The 21,353-nt window shown below is 43.0% G+C and overlaps 1 protein-coding gene across 5 annotated transcripts in view; it reads left to right on the top strand.

Moving 5' to 3' along the window:
* The window catches only part of DYNC2I1 (dynein 2 intermediate chain 1), a 245,518-nt gene that overhangs the window by 165,993 nt on the left and 58,172 nt on the right, over positions 1-21,353 (top strand). For all 5 annotated transcript variants that reach the window (XM_085873300.1, XM_085873299.1, XM_085873302.1 and 2 more), the window contains exons 15-17: positions 9,748-9,799; positions 13,772-13,829; positions 14,373-14,463. In XM_085873300.1, the coding sequence (XP_085729426.1) occupies positions 9,748-9,799; positions 13,772-13,829; positions 14,373-14,463 (201 nt within the window). The remainder of the gene's footprint in view (positions 1-9,747; positions 9,800-13,771; positions 13,830-14,372; positions 14,464-21,353) is intronic.

Below are 21,353 nucleotides of genomic sequence, written 5' to 3'. Positions count from 1 at the left end.
TTGGGTTAACTTCAAGAATTTTTTGTTGAACACCTCCTCTCACTCCAGCCATAACTGCTGCGTTATCATATGCTTGACCACGACAGTCATTCATGGAAATTTTGTCTTCTTCCAATTTTTCCTGAATTTTATTTACCAGGCTGACTGCATCTTTCTTGTTGACTTGAAAAAATCCCAGAAATGTCTCCTTTATTTCTACTTTTCTGTTTTCATCAATATGAACGTAACGCAGAATTTCAGAAACCTGATCTTCACAGGCAATATCTGGAGTTGAATCCAGCATTATGCTAAAATATTTTGCGTCCTTAATTTCGGAAATTATATTTTTCTTGACAGTTTCACCAAGAAGATTGATTATTTCGTTTTGAATTCTGTTGGACAAGTAGCTGACACTTTTTGGTTTCTCTTTCCCTCTCTGCAAGTGTTTTACGAAGATGTCATCATATTTGGCCAAAAGTCTGATTGTTGCTAGAAAGTTTCCTGTATTTTCACTGACTGTCTCCCCTGGCTCTGATAACCCAGATATTCCTTCTCCTCGATGTCCACGATAGGCCAGATTCTGTTTTGCCAGAAAGGATATAACTTCGACAATCCGTTCAGTTATAGCTTTCCATCTTTTCTTTTCAGCACACATTTTCTGTTGAAGTTCAGCATCTATCGTAGTTGGAGTCGAACTACGAGGTTCAGGTATTCCCTCATGTGAGCTCGATGAGAAGGGCTTTTCTCATGGTCAGGTATTCTTGGATTTAATTTTCTCCAAGTGGAGAAACCGTCTTTCTTTCCAAAGTTTGACACAGACGACAAATGCTCCTTTGAAAACAAAAAGCAAACAAAACAGTAGCATGCCTTCCAATATGGAGAGTATAACAACCATTTTCTCTCCACAATTTCTCCGTTTGTGGAAACTTTGTCAAACCACTGTTTGGAAAATGATCTCCCATCCTTCTCAGCAAATGGACCACTTTTATTCTGATATCTTTCAGGGCCATGTTGTAATATTGTCATCTTCAAATGATCTGGAATCGGTTTCTTCAAACAGCCAAAATCGCTTCTTTGCAAAAATATGCTAAAATCTTCTTTATTTTCTTCACATGGATCATCATCCTGACAACGAGACTGAGGAGAGAGAGTATTATGTTCTGACCGAGCTGAATCCATATCAGAAAAATCCTTCTCTGCACCCACATCATCTTTTACTTCTCCAGGTTCACCTATTTCTTCTTTACTTCTTTTTATCCATGCATCTAATGCCCCTCTTTGATGGGACTCATCTTCGACTCTGCCCCTCTTTTTTTTTCCTGTTCTGTGCTCCACCCGGTTGTACTTTCTTTATCTGAGACATCTGAAAAAAAAAAAAAAAAAAAAAAAAAAAAAATATATATATATATATATATATATATATATATATATATATATGTATGTACAAAGTGATTACTAACTTACACACTTCTGAGACAAGCCTATTTTCTCTTGAACAAATATTCATTTTTGTATTTGTAGATAATAAGAGAACAAAAAAAATCTGAATTGGAGATAAAACCATTAAACCATTAAAATTAAAACAATAATATTGTTATAGATAACAGCTCCACCACCAACTCCCTGCGCGTTGCCAATGCGGCTTTTTTACCCCGAGGGGAGAAGCCGTTGGAGGTTTCGCCACCCGAAATCGGCGCTTCCCCCTTTCACCTCTGAATCTTCACCCCAGGCTGGCTCTGCCCCTTTCACCTCTGATTCTCTGGCCTTTTCCAGGGCAAAGCCCGTCTTGATCCGTTTATGCAAATCAGCCGTTTGGACGGCTGATTGCACACGGACGCTGGAATGTGGCTCCCTCTGTTGCACCGCGAGTTCGTAACAACGGCATTTTGCCGCTGTTTGCTGAGGAGGGCGCTGTGTTGTGGAGATGGGCGTGGTTGTGGAGAATAAACTATACTGCAATAATTCTGAAACTCGATAATAATATGCACACGAAATACTCATAACATTTCATTTTCTATCTCAAAAACCACAAGACGCATGAGAAAATGGGAAGAAAATGGTAAACAATCGGTCAGTTGCAGACGGATAAACCATATTTCATTTCTTTGTTCCTTCGTATGAAATTATTTCACACTGATTCTCCACTGATAATTTTGTGCAATTTATATCATAGACTTGCAAATTAGTGGTATCTGTATTAGAATATTAACATGTTAAGGACTAAATGTCTCTTATTCTGAGATTAAATGCCACAGCAGTCCTCTGATCATCCAGGCTTCACTCTTATGACATCCCACGTAAATATTTCATTAAATATTACCAAAAAACCTATAAAAAACGTAGTTGCACCCGTTCTAGAGCTATTCACCCACCTGAGTAGGTAAAAGAACTAATCTGGATGCACAAAAAGCTGAAGAAAAGATGAGTTATGACTTGAGGAAATGCAGGAACGAACAGCCACGTCTGATTGTTGCTTTTGATGATTGCACCACGTACATCATGCACATGCGTGTGGGGGGATGGGGAGAAGCACCATTTTCTTTAGACAGAAAGGGTACACCATGTTAAAGGAATAAAGGGCGAACAACTGCCTCTGCAGTGCGGTGAGCCTCCAAAAATTGATTTATCACTGCTGAAATTTTAAAATTACTATCTTATTTCCTTCTCTGATTGAATGCCCCCATACAATGGATGCCTGGGGCCAACGCCCCCCCCCCCCCTCTGCACGCCACTGCCTCAATCTGTCCAGCCGTTTTGGAGAAGATTTTTGGAGGTTTTAGGATAAATCCAATACAGCTGATAAACCATGTGACCTATGACATCATATGTGTGAACCTTTTGTTCCTCACAGATAGGCACTCATATGTGTGCAATTTTGCCTCGATCTGTTCAGCCACTTTGGAAAAGAGGATTTTGAAGGTGTTTTTTATTTTTTAAAACAATATGGCTGCCGAATCATGTGACCGATGACATCAAATTTTTGTCTGTTGTCCATTTTTTCACATGATGACCCTCAAAAATTTTCATACTCATCAGATGCAGCATTCTACATTTGCAATGATGTCATAACGAAGGTACCGATGACACAACAAAATCACAGTTATTCCTCATGAGGAGTATTTGCCATGTACCAAGTTTCAATTTTTTCCTTCGTGTGGTTTCAGAGATAGAGGTCCAAAGTATTTCTGTTTTTCCAACATGGATGCCACACCACGTGACCTATGACATCATAATTATAAATAAAATATTCCACATGAGTAGTTGCTCTTGGTAGAAATTTTTGTTTAATCCGACAAGTGGTTGCGGAGAAAAACACTAAAGTCCTGTGCGGACAAACAAAGAAGCAAACAAATAAATGAAAAATCACTCAGAGTGACACTTGCCAAAACAGAATGAAGTAGAGCGGCACTCAGAAGAGCGTTTACCTCTGCTCGGCAGAACAGTTTACGTTTTGTATCCTATTGATAGGTGATAAGAACAAGCCAATTCAATTCTGGTTCAGATCCAGCCTATCCAACTCAAATCCACATAATTTTGTTATAACTTGTCCTCAACTTTTTTAGATATGATATATATATATATATATATATATATATATATATATATATATATATATATATATATATATATATATATATAGTTTTTGGCCCTATCTCTCACTTTGAGAAAACAGGCCTATGTTTACCTTTTGACCTTAAAAATAATTGATGGTTGAATTCATTGATCTGATAATGCAAATCCTGTTTAAATTTCAAGTCAATTGGATGAAATTAGAAAATTTGGCCCAGATTGACCTGTTAGCCGATGTTGACCTTTTTGGTTGACCAAATTTTACGAAACTTCAATGCGGGACTGTTTCAGTTAGTGATCATAATCTCAAAAATTTCAGAAGGATCGGTTTAGCGGTTTGGGCTGGAAGTGAGCGGACAAACAAAAAACAAACAAACAAACAGAGGCTATCAACATACTTGTCAAAAAAAAAATAAATCCGAAGGAACAAACAAAGGAAAAATCACTCGTAGAGTGACACTTGGCAAAACATAACAAAGTGCAAGGGCACTCGGTAAAGCGCATGTAATTATATTTATATAATTATTTATATATACTGTATATATGTTATATATATATATATATATATATATATATATATATATATATATATATACATATATATATATATATATATATATATATATATATATATATATAATGAAACATAAAATTATATATATATATATATATATATATATATATATATATATATATATATATAATGAAACATAAAATTATATATATATATATATATATATATATATATATAATGAAACATAAAATTATATATATATATATATATATATATATATATATATATATATATATATATATATATATATATATATATATGTATGTATCTATCATATCATATCAAAAAATATATATCGTGTTTGGCCCTATCAATTTTATAATTAGGCCTTTGTTGACCTTTTGACATTAAAATAATTGGTGGTTGAATTCATTGACCTGATTAGACCATGGACCAATCACCCAAAATGGACTTCTCATTACCATCTCGGGTGGCAAAGGTTGACTGTACTTTTTGGAAAGATCTTTGTCTGGGCCAACTTTTTGGGTATGATTGCCACTCCAAATCGGTAGCTTTATTGTAGTTTTTTAGGAAAATAGGCATTTTTGGGGTAAAATCGTGTTTTTTGAAAGTTCAACTGTAGAAAAAATATCTGCAACAAAACAACATATTTGAGACTTGGAATAAATAGCTATGTAAAGTACAACCATTTTGGTGTGCTTTGTGTTGGGTTTCAATCGCCGGTTACCATGGCAACAGCCATTTTAAGGTTAAAAAAAAAACATGGTTTTTGATAGTGAAACTTTAAAAATTCATATCTCAGAAATTAAAAATGATTTTTGCACCATTTAAACGATAAACACATACTGATGCATCTGGGCAGTTTTTAACTTCCATAGTATGAGGGTAGGTTTAAGATAAATATATCGTTTTAGAGTAAAAACATCACATTTTGAATTGCATTTCTCGGTAAATGGAGAGAAAACCCAGTTTTTTGAGCATTTTAAATATTTCTCTATTATATAAAGTATCAAAAGTCCATTTATCACTGTAGATGTATTAGCATACTAGGTTGGATGAGACACCTAGTTCAAATAGATTGACGTTGCCATGGAAACGACCAATTTTGGGATAAAACATTTTTTGACGGTGAAAGTTTAAAAATCCATAACTTGGTAGAAATGTAATATTTTCGAGCAATTTGAACGCTAGCTACCCTGACACCCTAAGGCTGTTTGTTTGTTCAATAGGTAGAATAACCTGCTGGCAGCTGTTGTGTGAGTGTCTTAGATTTACATTCCTTAATCGCTATCATCATCATCACTTTCATCATCTGCATATATGGTTACATCTGTGTCTGCTTCGTCATCATCATATTGGTTGTCACACATCTGGTTTTTACACATCTTTTACACGGCCAACTACATGCACAAAAATTTTCAGAACGATTGCTTGAAAACTGTGCCCAAAAATCATGTGACAGACAGGCAAACGCTACAGACCAGCATACTTGGCAAAAAAATTTTTTCGCCAAGTAACAAACGGACCCAAATGCAATACCCTCTCCTCTGGCGAGGGTAGCAATATTTATCATCAAATTTGATATAATTGATCATATAATCCACATCCTGCTCAGATTTTGTTTCATACATGTCTGTCCTGATCACATTCGTGTTTTTTTGCTGTATGTCTATGAACAAATTCTGCAGTTTAAATTATGTGGAGATAATATGGACTTAACTGTCTTTCCTGAAAAACAAAAAAAACTACTGCAGCCACTTTACCCCCAATTACTCTTGTTAAGCCCACTAACAAACCACCATGAAGTGCCTCTGCCTGGTGTTGGCTTAATAGTTAGGGTGGTGGGCTTGGGATCCCAGAGTCCTGAGTTAAAATCCCACTCAGCTGTTGAATTAATACCAGGTGGGGTTGACTCAGCCTGTCATCTTTCCGAGGTCGGCAAAATGAGTACCAGCTTGCTGGGATGATTGAGCCATTCGAATATCCTGTGTCGGAGTGGTGACCTGTCCAGGATTGTGCCCAATAGCCGAGGAGACTGCTTTGGCAGCACTGACGCTCTGTACAGAGTATTAGTCTGGCAGCGTACTACGACGTATGCCAGCGTGCTCTTAACATATACAAAACTTACCCATAATGTATTCGACGTGTGCCAGCTTGGTTTGGCAAATTTTTCATACGTTGGCATACGCTGGCTAAAACGTCAAGGTGTGATAGCGGCTTCACACTTCGATGTCTAGTGCGGTTATGATTTGAATCGTCAAGCCGCAGCCTTTTAATAGCCTACGCCACGTGATCGTCTGCGATATGCTGCCGCGCGCCATGCATAAGTTACACTATCGTTGGGCATAGGTTGTAAACGCCGACAACACGCTCAGCATTCGTTGGTATAAGTTATCTATATGTAATTGAAACGTTCTGTGTACGTTACTAATACATTATGCATACGTCCAACACGTTATTATACGCCCAAAAATTGCAAAAAAACTTCAATACTTCAGCGTACGCCAGCGTTTTACATACATTTTGAGACCTTGCCATACGTTGGCTAAAACGTCAAGGTGTGACAGGGCCTTAACAGAGTTGGTGAATCTGTACAGTACCAGGCTGGAACAACTGGGGACACACGTGACGGGGCGTGTACACTCCACTAAACTCAAGAACAGAATACTGGGTTACTTCCCAGACATGGACGCTCACAAGCAAGGTCGTGATGTGGTGCGCGTGTGCAATGAGGACGTTGGTGCTGCATTAGGGAAAGTATGTGAGCACGATGCTGACAATGATGCAGTTCATCTAGCCAGAGCTTTGATCATCTCGCCTTTGATGACGCCACTAGAGCCTGCTGTGTCTTGGCTGCCACCCCTGACACCATAGACAACTGAATGCAGTCTCTGGAGCGATTCATGGTATTGCTCTATGACCGCACTAGCAGCCTGGAATCAGTCAATCAGGCACGCAATCAGCTGTTCACCCAGAAAGGTAGAGACATTGAAGGACTCCCTCCAACACAAGCAGCACTGATTCAGCACACAAAGAGGGCTGCCTACCAAGCTGGTCACTGCTGGGGACAGATGATGGTTGCAGTCCCGGAACTCCCATCCCTAGGTGACTGGGGGTGGAAGAAGAAGGACACAGGTGGATGGGAAGTTCACTGGACCACACTGCCAGAAGCGACCCAGGCCTGTCGAGAACTCATACGCTGTGGATGCAAAAAGGGGTGCAGAGGACAGTGCAAATGTGTCAAGGCAGCACTTCAGTGCACTGCCCTTTGCCACTGTGGTAGACTGTGTTCTCGAAACTAACATTACATTTCATTGAAAACCTGTAATATTACCATGGAAGGCCTTACCTGGTTAATAATGGAAGGACTGTCGTAGACTTGCCCTCACCACTAACATGTCAAACAACAATGGAACATGCACTATTAATTTGCAAGATACAGCATAATCTCATGAACTGTGTGCTCATATAAATAAACTACCAAATATTATAAAGGAAACATTGCGAAGACTGCATTGTACTCTCATGAATATGTCACAGTTTCAAAACATGTACATGTATAACTCCACCAATATTAAATGCGTTTATATTTTTACTATTATTTATTTCCCCGAAAGCTAGATATATGTAGTTGGGTAGTTGTTAGAGTAGTTATAGCATGTTGTAAATAGCACCACTGCATTCCTCATCCTTGAAAATGTACGATTCGCCACCAGAATCAATATCCTAGGTAGTCTAGAACCTGAGCTACTGGTAAAATAACAACCGGTGGTGGCCATTTTAGAAAATGGCCACCATTTTGGCCACAGGACAATTCTGCGATGGCCCTAGAGCTAAATATCTTCCTTAGGGCATGCTCTAACAGTGTGCCAAAGCTCATGCTTGTATTGTTGTGGTGCCAGGGTCGGCGGCGATGAACGACCACGAGGTGGAGCACGAGGGTCGTCTCCCGCCAAGCTCCCCGGAATTGAGGTTGTGACTCTCCGGATAACTCTGAGGGCCATGGGTCCCTTAATGGACCGGGGTCGCCAATAATTCGACCATGCGGGGTAAGGTCCATTGTCTACTCCAATGTACCTAAATACCCACGCGGTCTAGCTACCGGGGAACCCACCCTCGGCAGGATTTGGCCGAACCGAGCCCGATCCGAATGTAACCGAGCGGAGGTTATCAAAACCTGCCGGTCCGAATGAACAATTACGGCAACAACAGCCTCCCTAATTCTCAATAAGCACTGTGCTAAGCCAATGAAAGAAAGCACAGACAACGAGCTGGTACATTTCACAATTGGGGGTTATTTTTAAGGGGGAGTGGAGCACAAGGAGCAGAGTTAAACCGACTAAAAAAAATGCAATCAATGTGCAAGCAAACACTTAACGGTTTCTACTTACAGGACTGGGCCCACGGACACACACACGCACACGCACACGCACATGCACACGCACACACACACACATTCCCAAAAGAAATGGACCCTGTCGGGTCTTTATTGGACCCTCCAGCCGAGGAGGATAGGTCAGCTGGGGGGTCAGAGTCCGGCTGTGCACCTGTCTGCCTCGTGCGGTTTGGTTGGTCTTGTTCAGTCGGACTTGAACCCACAGCTTTGACGCAGCACCAAGCACCAGGGGCGAGGGATATGCGACGGACGTCAGCCAGCACGGAGGTGGATGAGACGAGAGGAACCCTTGCGCTGCGAGGACGACCAGAAAACCAGATCAGACGAAAGGATCACCAATTGGCCAGGCGAGAGTAGACCAGTGCAGACAGAATGCGCCAAACCTCGCGTGCGCGGGGGGCCAGAGGGACTGCCTCTGACATCACCTCATCCCTCATTGAACGGGGGGGGGGGGGCGTGTCAGTTGCCTCGGTGACTTGCCTTCATTGGGCGGAGGGCGTGTCGATGTCTCTGCCCCCCCCCCGAAGAGGCCCGCCCCTCGAAGAGGCTGTGCAATAGTATATGGCGTTCTGGCTTCCCATTGGCTGACGAGCGTCGCCCGATGCTCGCTCCTTGCTGAATGGTCAAGAGGGACTCAAGGCCCTTTTTTGGAGCGAAAATCAGAGCGCCAGCGACTGAAGAAACCCCGCCTACGCACGTGTTCGGCACGCCAGCGCGCGAAGAATGCGAATAGTGCCGAAAGCAGAGGAGGGCTGTTGCCGTCGACTCCTTTGGAGGGTTGTTGGGGGATTTAAGATGTAAAAAGACCTGACTATAAAATAACCCGCAGCACACACATGAAATTCCCATTAAACACAGGAAGGAATCTAACTATACACATACTTATCGAAATAACTAAGCTGAGCGACTGCTTTCTGTTTGTGTGCAAAGGGCTTCCAAATCCGTAACAGTATCATCAAAGGCACAATCCATTCCCATATCTGCCAGACTATATGGTCCAAATGGATGGATGGATGGATGGATGGATGAAGTGCCTCTCATGCACCACATAGCTAGGGGTGTAGAACTGTATGTCTGATTAACAGATAATTATTCCAAAGAGGTTTTCTCGGAATTTATCCAAATCGACTAAATAGACCAAAAGTGGATGCTCCTTGTTGAGTTTATCTGTTAGTCGTGTTATCTCCATGTTTATCTGTTATCGTGTTATCTCCATGATTATCGTGTTATCTCCATGATAACAGATATGTTTATCTGTTATCTCCAGGTCGTGATGGACCTTCCTGCAGGTGATCTCGCTGGCTCTACGGATGACCTTGGTAAGTTTTACACTCAAACTTTAACAGATTGTTCATGGTAGTGAGTGTCATTCAAATGTTGCAATTCTCCACATGCTAGTTGAATTTCATAAAAGTATTGTGGTTTTGTTTTGCTTTCAAATACCGTCTTCTTTCCCCGAAAAGGCACACATTCTGTTACAACCTTCACATGAAGCTTTTGACCATATTTGCTGTGACATTATGCATTTGCACTGTTTCTGTCATGTCAGGTCAGATTAGATCTGTGACTTGCTACAGTGACTGTGTAAACCTGTTCTAACCTGTTCCATGGTCAGGTTGTCGGCGACTAAACCGTCTCCCCCACAAAGTTTCTTGGTGAGGATGGTGTATGATATGGACACCTACCAGGAGTAAAAACAAAATCTGTCAAAGGACAGAGGAGCTCCTTGTGAGCCAACAACCATCCATATCCAGAGCCCAACTGTGTCTGCGGATGTCCTCTTGCAGTTGGGTTACTATTTATGCGGAGGTTGTTGGCAAGATTTGCACTCTGGCCACTGTAAAAAACCATTCATTCCGCAAAAAATACGAAAAACATAACAAAATCTGAAAACCCACTCCATGGGAGTTCCTCCTGTGCAGCTGTCCTTCTCAGGGCAGCTTACCGGATGATGGGATTGGGGCAAAGCCTTAAGGACCCCCAATCTTTGATGATAGGAGGGAAACCATGGGGTAACCTTCCCAGGTCAGATTGCGGAAGTGTGTGTCAGGGTGGTGCTGAGGTGTCGTCCACCAGACGGCGGTCTCCTTGGGGTAACCTGAGGCGGTCCTTTCGGGTGGTTGTCTGGAATGTCCTATCCCTAGGAGAGGATGATTACCTGTCTCTGTTATCATCTGAGCTCAAGCATTTGGACAACAGTATTGCAGCACTCTCTGAGGTTCAGAGACCGTATTGCGGCGAGATCATGACGGGTCGTTACACCTACTGTTGGTCTGGTCACTGATGGTTACCATGCCCAAGGAGTTGCTGTAGCTGTTTCCAATAAGATGACTCCAATGATAATTGAGGTAACACCGGTCAACGAGTGTATTATGAGAGGAACGATTTTTCACTTTTGGGTGTCATTTTCCTGGTCTCTGTATATGCTCCAACTGAGACAAGTGATCTCACTGTGAAGGACGCATTCTATGCCACGCTCGAGTCTGTGGTTGATCAGTGCCCCAGGCAAGATACTCTTCTCGTCTTGCGGGATTTCAATGCATCGACGAGAGCTGATAGGGATGGTTATGAGACATGTATTGGTCCCCATAGGTCTGGAACTGTGAACCAGAATAGCACTAAGTTCCTTGACTTTGCGAGAAGTCATGGACCTCGGGTGGCTGGGTCATGCTTTCAACGCCGCGACTTTGCATTCCAACGCTGGCGGTGTGGCAAAGCAAAGGATATTGATCATGTGCTCGTTAATGTTTGCTGGAGGATGATCCAGAACTGCAGAGTCAACCGGAGTGCTCAGTTCCTTAATACTGACAACAGGCTTGTTGTAGCAACTCTAAAGCTGCACCTTAAATCCGGGAGAATGGTACCATCCCAGCCTAGGCTGGATGTTGGCAAGTTCAAGAATGAGAAAGTAGCTGAGGAGTTTGCAAACAAGCTGAGTGGAGATTTTGGGGGTCTGGGTGCTTTGGGGGATCCTGAAGAGTTGTGGAGTGCCTTCAAGACCACCGTCCTTGATGTTGCCGGTAGATGTCTTGGAACTCACCTGAGGCGAAGAAGCATTTTGTCTCACAAGGGACACTGGAGACTATTGACGAGAATTGCAGGGCCAGGCGGAATGGCAGAGCTGAGCTGCTGTTCAGGGATCTGAGGCGTAAAACTGTACATGCACTAAAGGTGGACAAGGAGGCCGATGTGCGAGGAATCTGTAAGGGGTACAGCCTCACCTGTGGTCAAGTGATTCTCGTCCTGCTTACAGGGGAATTCGCACATTGCGTTCCTCCAAGCCCGTCCCTTGGTGTACTGCAGTTGGAACGGAGGGTGGTGGACTCTTGACAGAGGAATCCGAAGTGAAGGGCCGCTGGGCTGGTTTCTTTGGGCAGCTGTACCAGGCTGATACACTTGCTGTCGAATTGGATGTCAGAGGTGTTACTATCCCCATTGCTGACCCTCCAATCAACCGTGGTCCACCTTAGTTTGTGAAAACACATGCTGCGGTGAACGGGTTGAAATGGGGTTAAGCTCCTGGGATCTGTGGCATTCATGCTGAACTTCTCAAGGCTTCTCAAGGTATCCATGCTGAACTACTCATGTTGTTGCATGCAGTTCTGTGCTCTGCCTGGAACACAGGCATCATCCCAACTTACTGGAAGAGGGGCCTTGTTGACCCGCTCTGGAAAGGGTAGGGTGATCACCAAGACTGCAACAACTACCGAGGGGTGGTGATGCTCTCTGTGCCGGGTAAGGTCTTTTCTTGGATAATTCCTGATCGGGTTTGCCACCATTTGCTGGAGCACCAGCGTCAAGAGCAGTCAGGCTTTACACCAAAGTGTTAAACGGTTGACTGTTTCCGTGCTCTTCAGGTCCTCACCAAACGCAGACGAGAGTTTTAGCAGGGGCTGCTTGCAGCCTATGTTGATCTTTGCAAAGCGTTCGATTCAGTGAATCGGGATGCCCTCTCGAGGATACTTGGTCTTCATGGGGTGCCACCAAAACTGATCAATCTGATGTCTGAACTATACTCTGGAACTGAGAGTGGTGTGAGATGTGGTGATACCAACAGACTTATTTACTGGAGTTCGTCAGGGGTGTGTACGGGCCCCCACTTTTTAGCACTTGTATGGACTGGATTCTGGGGAGGATATCAGAGAGATGAATCTCTGGTGCATCGTTTGAGAATGTCAAGATCTCTGACCTTTATTTTGCAGATGATGCAGTCATCTTTGCCCAGACTCTAGATATCCTTTTGGGGGCCCTCGTGGTGCTGAATGAGGAGTCGGAGCCACTCTGTATACCAGTTTTCCTGGTCAAAACTAAGATCCAGGCTTTCACTGACATCTTGGATGCTGCTATCCTGTCTGTGCTTGTTTGTGGTGAGGATGTTGAAGTCACGGAGAAATTCACTTACCTTGGCAGTGATATTCATGTCTCTGCTGGCTTTTAGCCAGAGGTCAACAGACGTCTGGGTCGGGCCTGGGAAGTCATAGATTCACTGCATCATGAGGTTTGGCGCTGCCGCTACCTGTACGGGAGGACCTAACTCCAAGACTTCAGGTCCTTGGTGCTTCCAGTCTTGCTCTCTGCATCTGAGACTTGGACTCTGACCAGGGATCTGAGACAGACTTCATTCCTTTGATACCAGGTCTCTTCGGAGAATCCTTGGCTATCGCTGGTCGGACTTTGTGTCCAGTGAGCGGTTGCTGAGAGAGACTCAAATGAGATTTCCTACCTGCATGGTCCATGAACGTCAGCTGCGGCTGTATGAACATGTGGCTCGTTTTCCTGATGCTGATCCTGCTTACCATACCAGATTCTCTCAGCGAGGTAGCCTCGTGAGTTGAGGAGGCCAATGGGCCGACCCCATGCCTCGTGCTTGCAGCAGGTTGATCAGAATCTCAAGGAGATGGGGATGGGCCGGCTTCTGCCTGGGGGATGGCCATATGGAGACCCCTGGAGTACCGGCAGAAAGCGGATGCAGCGACGCGTTGCTCCGGCACATGCTCCTATATCTGACCTGACCTGACTGTTTCTGTTGTATCAGCATCATTAACCATATGTATAATCATTACATAATGCGCATTCAAGACTCAGGAATCTATTGTATCTTAATATCTTTGCTTATGAACAGGTCAGTACCTCATTATCAAAAGACGTGTAAGACCTTCAAGGTCAACTTTCCTTACCTTGTATTCCATTTTGCTTTTCTTACGTTGGAAAGCTTTAAGCACATTTTGATCTTTGTTAAAGTGTCTTCTTTTTTTTTTTTGAGAAGACAGTTCATTACACTTTCCCTGCAGGTCTCGTACCAGGAGGAAAGGTGAAGCTACTACATAGCTCCTCTTTGCACATTCACAAGTACGTCCATTTGAGTAAAACTTTGTGCTGTTTGGCACAAATCATGAGGCTTGGATAATCTAGTCTCAGGTCTCTAGTTTGGAACATTGAATTGTCTTTTAAGATCTTTCCTGAAATTACATGGGAGACTAACTAATTTATGACAAACTCCAATCACTCCTCTTGATTAAACTCCCACAGTCCAGGATTACAACACACCTCCACTCTTTTGTTCCTAAATTCTCCTTTTTGTGGAACTACCTTCTGGAGATAATTGAATATACATTTATATAGTGCAATATTTATTATTTTGAAGGCTTTAAATTTTTCCAGGGTGCTTATTTTATTATTTATCATAAAATAGTTTGAAAAGAATTGGCTCTTCATAAATTTTCTTCTGAACTATTGAATAATAGATTTACAGGTGTGTACATTCATGGCTTTAATCTAAATGCAAAATATGTGTTTGCCAAGAAGCTTTGAGTGTACTTTCAAGTATATTCATTTCTTTGCCAAACCTGGAAAATGAAAACACCTCTGGTCAACACCATTCTTGTATTGCAGGTGTGGTGTGACACAGCCCAAGCTTTCCCGTTTCCTGGACCTGGTCTTCCTACAATCAGAGCCTGGGCACTTCTTTGTCACAACTGATACGGTAGCTCCAAACTATGCGAGATCCGCAATTAATGTCTGATCCAATGGATGGCAGCCACTCATGTATGCAATGTGCTGCCTGTGAAACACCATGGTGACAAGTTTTCATCTGGTCAAGAACTGACCCCAGACTAGAAAGCTCATTGGCTTGTGTGCTACTTCTGAGTGATCCGACAAACTCACACCTTCTTCCAATATAATTTTGTATTATCTTTTAGTCGGCCAGCCAACATGGAATATTACACTTTTTTGGGCATCGTGTGTTAATAGCAGGCATCCATGCCAGATCAATGAGTCATAGGATAAAGAACCAGAGAGTTGGTGTCAAAGCCACCCAATGCTCGCCTGTTTTCCATTTAGCGTTTTTAAAAGACGAGTCAAATAATGTTTTTTTATAAAGCATTGCAGTGAAGTCTGATGCAAATAATTTTAAAGCAATATATGTATTTGTATTTTGTAATCAGTAAAAAATAGTATAGTAGATAAAAACATTAGAAAGGAAATAACTTGCACCAAAAACTTTAACATTTTCACGCTCACGCCGGGGGTATCGCTATAGCTCTCTGTTCTTCGAACAGGCAAGCTAAAAAGGTGTGGGTGGATGCCACCCTGGATTCTCAATTTTAGGTCATTTTCAAGGTCATAAAGGCAAAAATGGCAAAAAATGACAAAATGATCATTTTCCTTTATTTTGGCAGAATTAAAACATTTTTGGTGCCAATATCTTTATGCATTGTTCTGTTTCATGTTTTCATACACAGACAACAAAAACATGTAAACTTTTGAATTTACATAAATGCACAACACAATGTAACGTAAAACTGCAGTTTCGTAATGCAGTAGTCTGAGTACCTATTATGGTAATCAAGTTTCTCACTGGCAGTGAACCAAGCTGAGAAATTGAAATGTTATGTCTTAGGTTACTGTAGATTAGTTCAACAACAATTTCAATGTGGCTAAAATGTACTATGTGCATGTTTTATAGAAAATCTATTGCCCAGCTGGGTTACAACATTCTACCGCATCACAGCCACATGCAGAAGTGCACTTCATTTCTTTTTTAAAGCAAGTGCACCTAGCTGTTTGGCATTTGGATTTGCACCCACAGGTCATCAGCTGAAGGCAGGCATTTGGAATTTGGGGCAGTCTTGTCCAGATAGGTACCAGGCAAGTCTTTTCCTTCACCCAGGCAGCGGTGACCACAGGGGATGGTATCCTGATGCATTCGCGATCTGCTTGCAACCAGATCTTTGCCTGGGAATTGGAACGTTTCCTGTGCAGATCCAGGGCATCTCTGGTTGGAGGCAACAAATCAAGGCCCTTCTTGGCTTTACCAAACACTTGGAATCTGGCTTGATCCACACTTGGCTGTGCAGGAACGTCATGCAGATGACATACAAACTGCTCAACTTGGGCGAGTTCTCCATCACGACCAATTCCACTGACTAGGAGTGGCTGACTCTGGAAAGTTTTCCAGCACGTCTTCTTCCCATGGTCACTGAAGGCTGAAGTTGTGTCACAACCTGTTAGTGCATGGAAACTCAGCAAGTTTTCCCTAATAGGTTGTGGCAGTTTGTCTGATACAGCATGTATTGGGTAGCACTTCTGCTTCTTTGATGTTCCAGAAACAATCCATACTTGAGCTGCTCTGGTTGGCATGAAGTGTAGGAGAAGCAGCAAAACATCTGTGTCACTGCACATGACCAGCAACCTTTCATATCCTTCACTGACTGCCTCACATGAATGGAGTATCAGCCTCTTCGTGGTTGCCATGAAGTCTGACTGTTTCCTTTGTTGATCTGGCATCGGTAGCATTGGGGATTCCACCTCCTGTTACCACTTCACATCTTTCGGGGAGATCTTTGCCCTTCTGCATGATCATCTCAGAAAGGAATCTTGCAAAATCTGCCTTGTTCGCATCTGAGGCGATGAAATTGCTCCAAACCTGGGGGACATCTGGCCCATCAATGATCTTGCGAATCGGTTTCTTCTTGCGCATTCTCTTTGCTCGAGTCACAGCCTTGATTGACTCATCTCCAGTGTAGCGGTCAAACACTACGTCAACTATTGTTGTGTGTTCACCAAAGTGGTTCGTCACAGTGCGCATAAAGACATCAGCATAGTTGCCAAATGTCTGGCAACCATGGGGCTTCCCAAGTGTCTGGATTAGTGCATGACCATCAATAACACACATGTGTTCATATCAGCTTCTGGAACATCTGAGGGTACACTTCTTCTAGCCATCAAGATACTGACCAGCTCTGCCTTTGGGGTTGAGTTCATCTGACCGAGCATTGCCAAAGACAGTGGCATTGGGGCAAGCTCATGCTTCAGGATGGACTCCATTTCAACTGACCGGCCAGCAGTTACAGCATTTAGTAGCCGCTGCATCAACTTTCTGTCAGCCTTGATGGATTTCTGTGCACTCTGCTGAGTTGAAATTGCCGTCTTGTACATATTGGCAAAGGTTTTTGAGTTGTGCTTTCTGAGAGTATCATAGAACTACACACTTCCATCAACCAGTCGCTGCTTCACATTTGATACCAGGTACTGCTTCCCTCGATCTTCTGCTGTGAGGAGATCATTGACCACATCACTGGGCGCAATGTCTTTTGTTGCTGGTGAAACAAGTGGGACATCCCTATCCTTGCCTTCATCTTCTCCATCTTCTGGTGATGCAGTGCGCACTCTGAAAACATCAAACCTTTCAAGCTGTTTGGCAAGCTTCCTCACATCATCAGCATCATGCTTCTGTCATGATGCAAGGCTATCAGAATGATTCAAAATATATTCTTCCTCTTCATCTTCCAAGCCAAAGAGACATCTGGTATCCTGCGAGATGCATGATCGTTCTGACCACGTGACACAGAACCTGTCTCTTGCTTGGTCATTTCTTGTGATACCAATGATGCCATTTTGCATCTTGCAGGTTTTGTTCATCCATTCTGTGGCCTGATCAGCTGGCACCTGGTTAAAACGTCTCCTTGACCTTTTCATAACGTAGTTCCCATCCATGAATTCAGCAGACACCTCTGGTGCTGTCTTCTCAAGGCTTCTCATGTCTGCAAGATAGACAGGACCCCATCTGGCATAATTCGTGTGGTCATAGATGGTCAGCCATGGCAACATTGCAGCAAATGCTTCCAGATGCAAAGTCCAGTTGCCCTCCCTCTCAGCCTTGATGAAGTCCAACAGAATCTCCACCATACCCGTGTATGCTGACCACAATCTGAAGTTTGGGTTGTCTGACTGTGTTCTCTCAAAGTCTTCAATCAGGTTTTGAACCTTCTCACTGCTCAGGACATTTGATAGTTGGCCCACTGCAGCCTAGAGGTCTTCTCTGACATTGCCCCCTCTGTTTTGTTTGAATAGATCGGCAACATTTTGGGCAAGTTCTTTCACTTCCACATCTTGTTGGAAACTCTTCTCAACCAGCCATGATTCAAACAAAGGTCACTTGATTCTCCACAGGGCTTCATATGTCAGCTGGTGTCCCCTTACAGCACGATAGTAGGCTTTGCCATCCATCATCGTCTCTGTTGTGTTTGTGGCAAACACACCTGCATCTGTCCACAGGTCATCCAGTCCTGCACTTTCCATGTGCTGCCCAATAGCTTTCAGGAAGTTGAAGCAGATATGAAGTCCTGCCATGAGAAAAATGACATTCTCATACTTCGGAGTGGCCCATACCAGTTCCTTGCCCCGACTGTAGAGTGGCTGGTCTGCTGTGATTATCGTGTGCTTCTGCCCCACATGACTTGATATGTCCATAAAGCGATGCATCACAGTGTTGAGTGTATCATTGTCATCTGCTGGTGCTTGAAGTATGGGAAGCATCCCTGCTTTTGTTACAGGAAGGTCAGAGACACTGATGGCTTTACTCAGTGCTCCCCAGGCAGGAACAGACTGATTATCTTCACTGTCATGCATCCATGACACAACCCAGGCCAAATATTTGGCATGGACCTTCTCCCTTTCATCATCTTGAGCATTGCTGAACCATTCCATCTCAATCTTCTTCTGCCCACTGAAAGATGGTGAGGGTTTCTGCCCTGATGCCAAGGTAGCCTGGTCAAGCCTTTGAAACTCATGCAGAGCACCAGGCCTTATAGTTCTTGATCTTAAGAGGCTCCTTCCACCTGGGCCCTTTCCACTTGCAGTATAGTATCTTCTCTTTGTTCTGGAGGTGGACCTCTCTGCCAGACCATCATCTGCGTACAGTGGAACGTATTCTTTCTATCAAGAGTTGCTTCAAGCACATCTATGTTGTCACAAGAACAGTGCATCATCCGCTTCTTGACAATGTTGTCTGGGACATAGACATAACCGTTCTTGGCAAACCTATCAAGTATTTCATCAGCTATGCTCGTGTCAAACCTTCGAACAGTGTCAATGCCGATGGTGTGGTTGGCTGCATGGAACAGGTCGACAAGAGCCTCAGAGCGAGTAGCCTGTTGGAGAGCGAGCCCAAGACCAATGTGCTTTGGTGTCAACTTCCGTTTATGGGACACCCCATCAACAATGTCTTGGGCAATACTACACACAGTTTGTTTGATGGTACTGTCTTCATCTGTCTCCTCATAAAGGTTATTTATGCCCCCAAAGAGCAAGCAAAGGAACATATACAAGCTCTCTGGGATCACTTGATCAACATGCTCTTGATCAAGTCCATGCCATGTGCTCGAGTGTCCTGGTGTGTCAAGCAGATCATGCCTGACTCTGAGGGCAACGTGCACCATCTCTTGAAAGATGTTGCCTTGTGCAAACTTGAGTGTTCCACTGTCTTCATCTTCAGTTGATTCCGATTCTGATGAGAACATTCCATGCTCTATGGATTTGGTCAGTGTTCTGGAGATCAAGAAATCTGACTTGTCACCGGGGTACATCAGGAGTGATCCCCTGGATAGAGGTTTCACATCACTGGCCTTTGGTCCAACGAGCTCTTGAACCACTTCATAGAACGTTGTTCTCCTGGGCTGGTATTTTGGTGGTACACATTTGCCCATTTCACTGCTTATCCTCTCGTATGACATATACGTCACTCATGTCATACACGTGACCACGAGACAAACCGACACACAAGTCTCTGCATATCATCATCATGCACTCATCCTCCACTGGCTGTTGTGATTCCCTGGCTGATCCTGGTTTTGCAGAGTGTCTTTCAAAGGATACCAAACAAGCAAGATGATAGCAACCTCCAGCTGCTATCAGGTCGCTGACTCCTGACAATCTTGAACTCATCACCGGGTGAAGTTTGGAACGCTCAATCAATTCTGCAGACTTCTCCAGAGTTTCCACCCTGTGAACTTTTATTTTGCCCTCTTCTTGGCAAAATATGCAGAGGGACAAATTCATTGCTTGTTGGGTGCTTCGTCGGATGGGTACTGAAGTAGTGCTGGGGCGTGGATTAAGACCATGATGGGATTCTAGCTGTGCTGATGACTGGCACTGTTTCTTTAGTCTGCTTAGCTTGCTTTCAGAGGTGAATGTGGAGTAGCAGGTTTTGTGCCACCTGTGTTCCATTGCATGGAATTCTTCCTCTGGAAGCACCTCAAGTCTCTCAAGGATGTCTACATTGGTGGTGTCACCCAGTTTTCGCCTCTGATCAGCGACTGTCCTTGTTCTGTTTTTTCCTTCTGTGGATGCTGTGCAACTGAACTGCTCTGACAAAAAAGGCATGAGAGCTTGTCTGTGTCTTTGCTCTCTCTTTTACGCTTGATAATTGATACATGGTCCATGACTAGCTACTATACTACTGCTTTCAAACTGGAAGTTTCTAGCGATCTGAAAATACAGTGTACACAGTGGTTATAACCATGTAACTACGCTCAACAAGAACACCTAGCACACTGCTAAATACACTACATCTGGTACATATTTGGCAGGAAGCCTGCCTTTCTCCAACTGGAAAGAAAATAACAACATGTTATTGGTGTGCAAGTTCTGGTAGTACTGAGAACAAAGCAACATTGGACATGGTAAAATACCCATAAGAATATAACATAAAAATGGCAATGTTTGCCTTTTAACTCTATAAACTCTATAAATTCTCTTAAAACTCTATAAATTAAGGTATATTTTCAGTTTAACCATTCACAATGCAAAAATACACTTGCTGCAATATACAAGCTTTGGTTTTATTGATATGTTCAATAAAATAGGCACCAATTTCATCAAAATAGGCAAAACCCCAAAATCGACCGGCAATGACCTTGGTGACCTTCAAAATGACCTTGAAATTGAAATTTGGCGATGGCATCCACATACATTCTTTTTACCTTGCCACAGTGGAATGAACCTACATGGATGCACATTTCTCCACATGCACATCAAAATGAACCCTCTCACTCTCCAGACAGGTACCTGCTATTAACAAGCGATGCCGCAAAAAAAAATTCGAGGGGACTTTTCGATTTTTGGCTGGTCTACTATTTGATACTCTTTCAGTTGGCCCATTAGCTTAGCCTTCCTTTTGAACCTATAGTTCATAATGTGGAGAACCCAAGTTCAAATCCCACATACCCTTTGCATTTATCAATTGTTACTTTCATTTCATTCCTATTTTTTCAAACTCCACAATGAGCCTTAGATAAATGTAAAGAAAAAAAAATACAAGGGTTATATTTAGGGTTCTGACAGAACTGGAAACTACTGCAACTGTGAAAATGAAGACGATGCAAAATATAAGCAAATAAATAATGGTTTTGTTGACAGCAAATAGAATAAGGCCAAAAGCAAAGAAAGTTTGAGGGGAAAGGAAAATACAGCAACAAAACTCAGTGTGTGATGAAGATATCTGTTTGCCCAAGGTGTTCATTGGAAATTGCAAAAGATTGTGAAGTCACAGCTTCATAAGGGCCATTACTCCCCCTTCCCGGTGACTATTGA

The sequence above is a fragment of the Eptatretus burgeri genome, chromosome 3, assembly GCF_056783735.1.
Source record: "Eptatretus burgeri isolate ZD-2024b chromosome 3, Ebu_testis_v1, whole genome shotgun sequence".
Taxonomy (NCBI): domain Eukaryota; kingdom Metazoa; phylum Chordata; class Myxini; order Myxiniformes; family Myxinidae; genus Eptatretus; species Eptatretus burgeri.
Note: the sequence above shows the minus strand (reverse complement) of the source record. Positions and strands in the feature narration are given on the sequence as shown.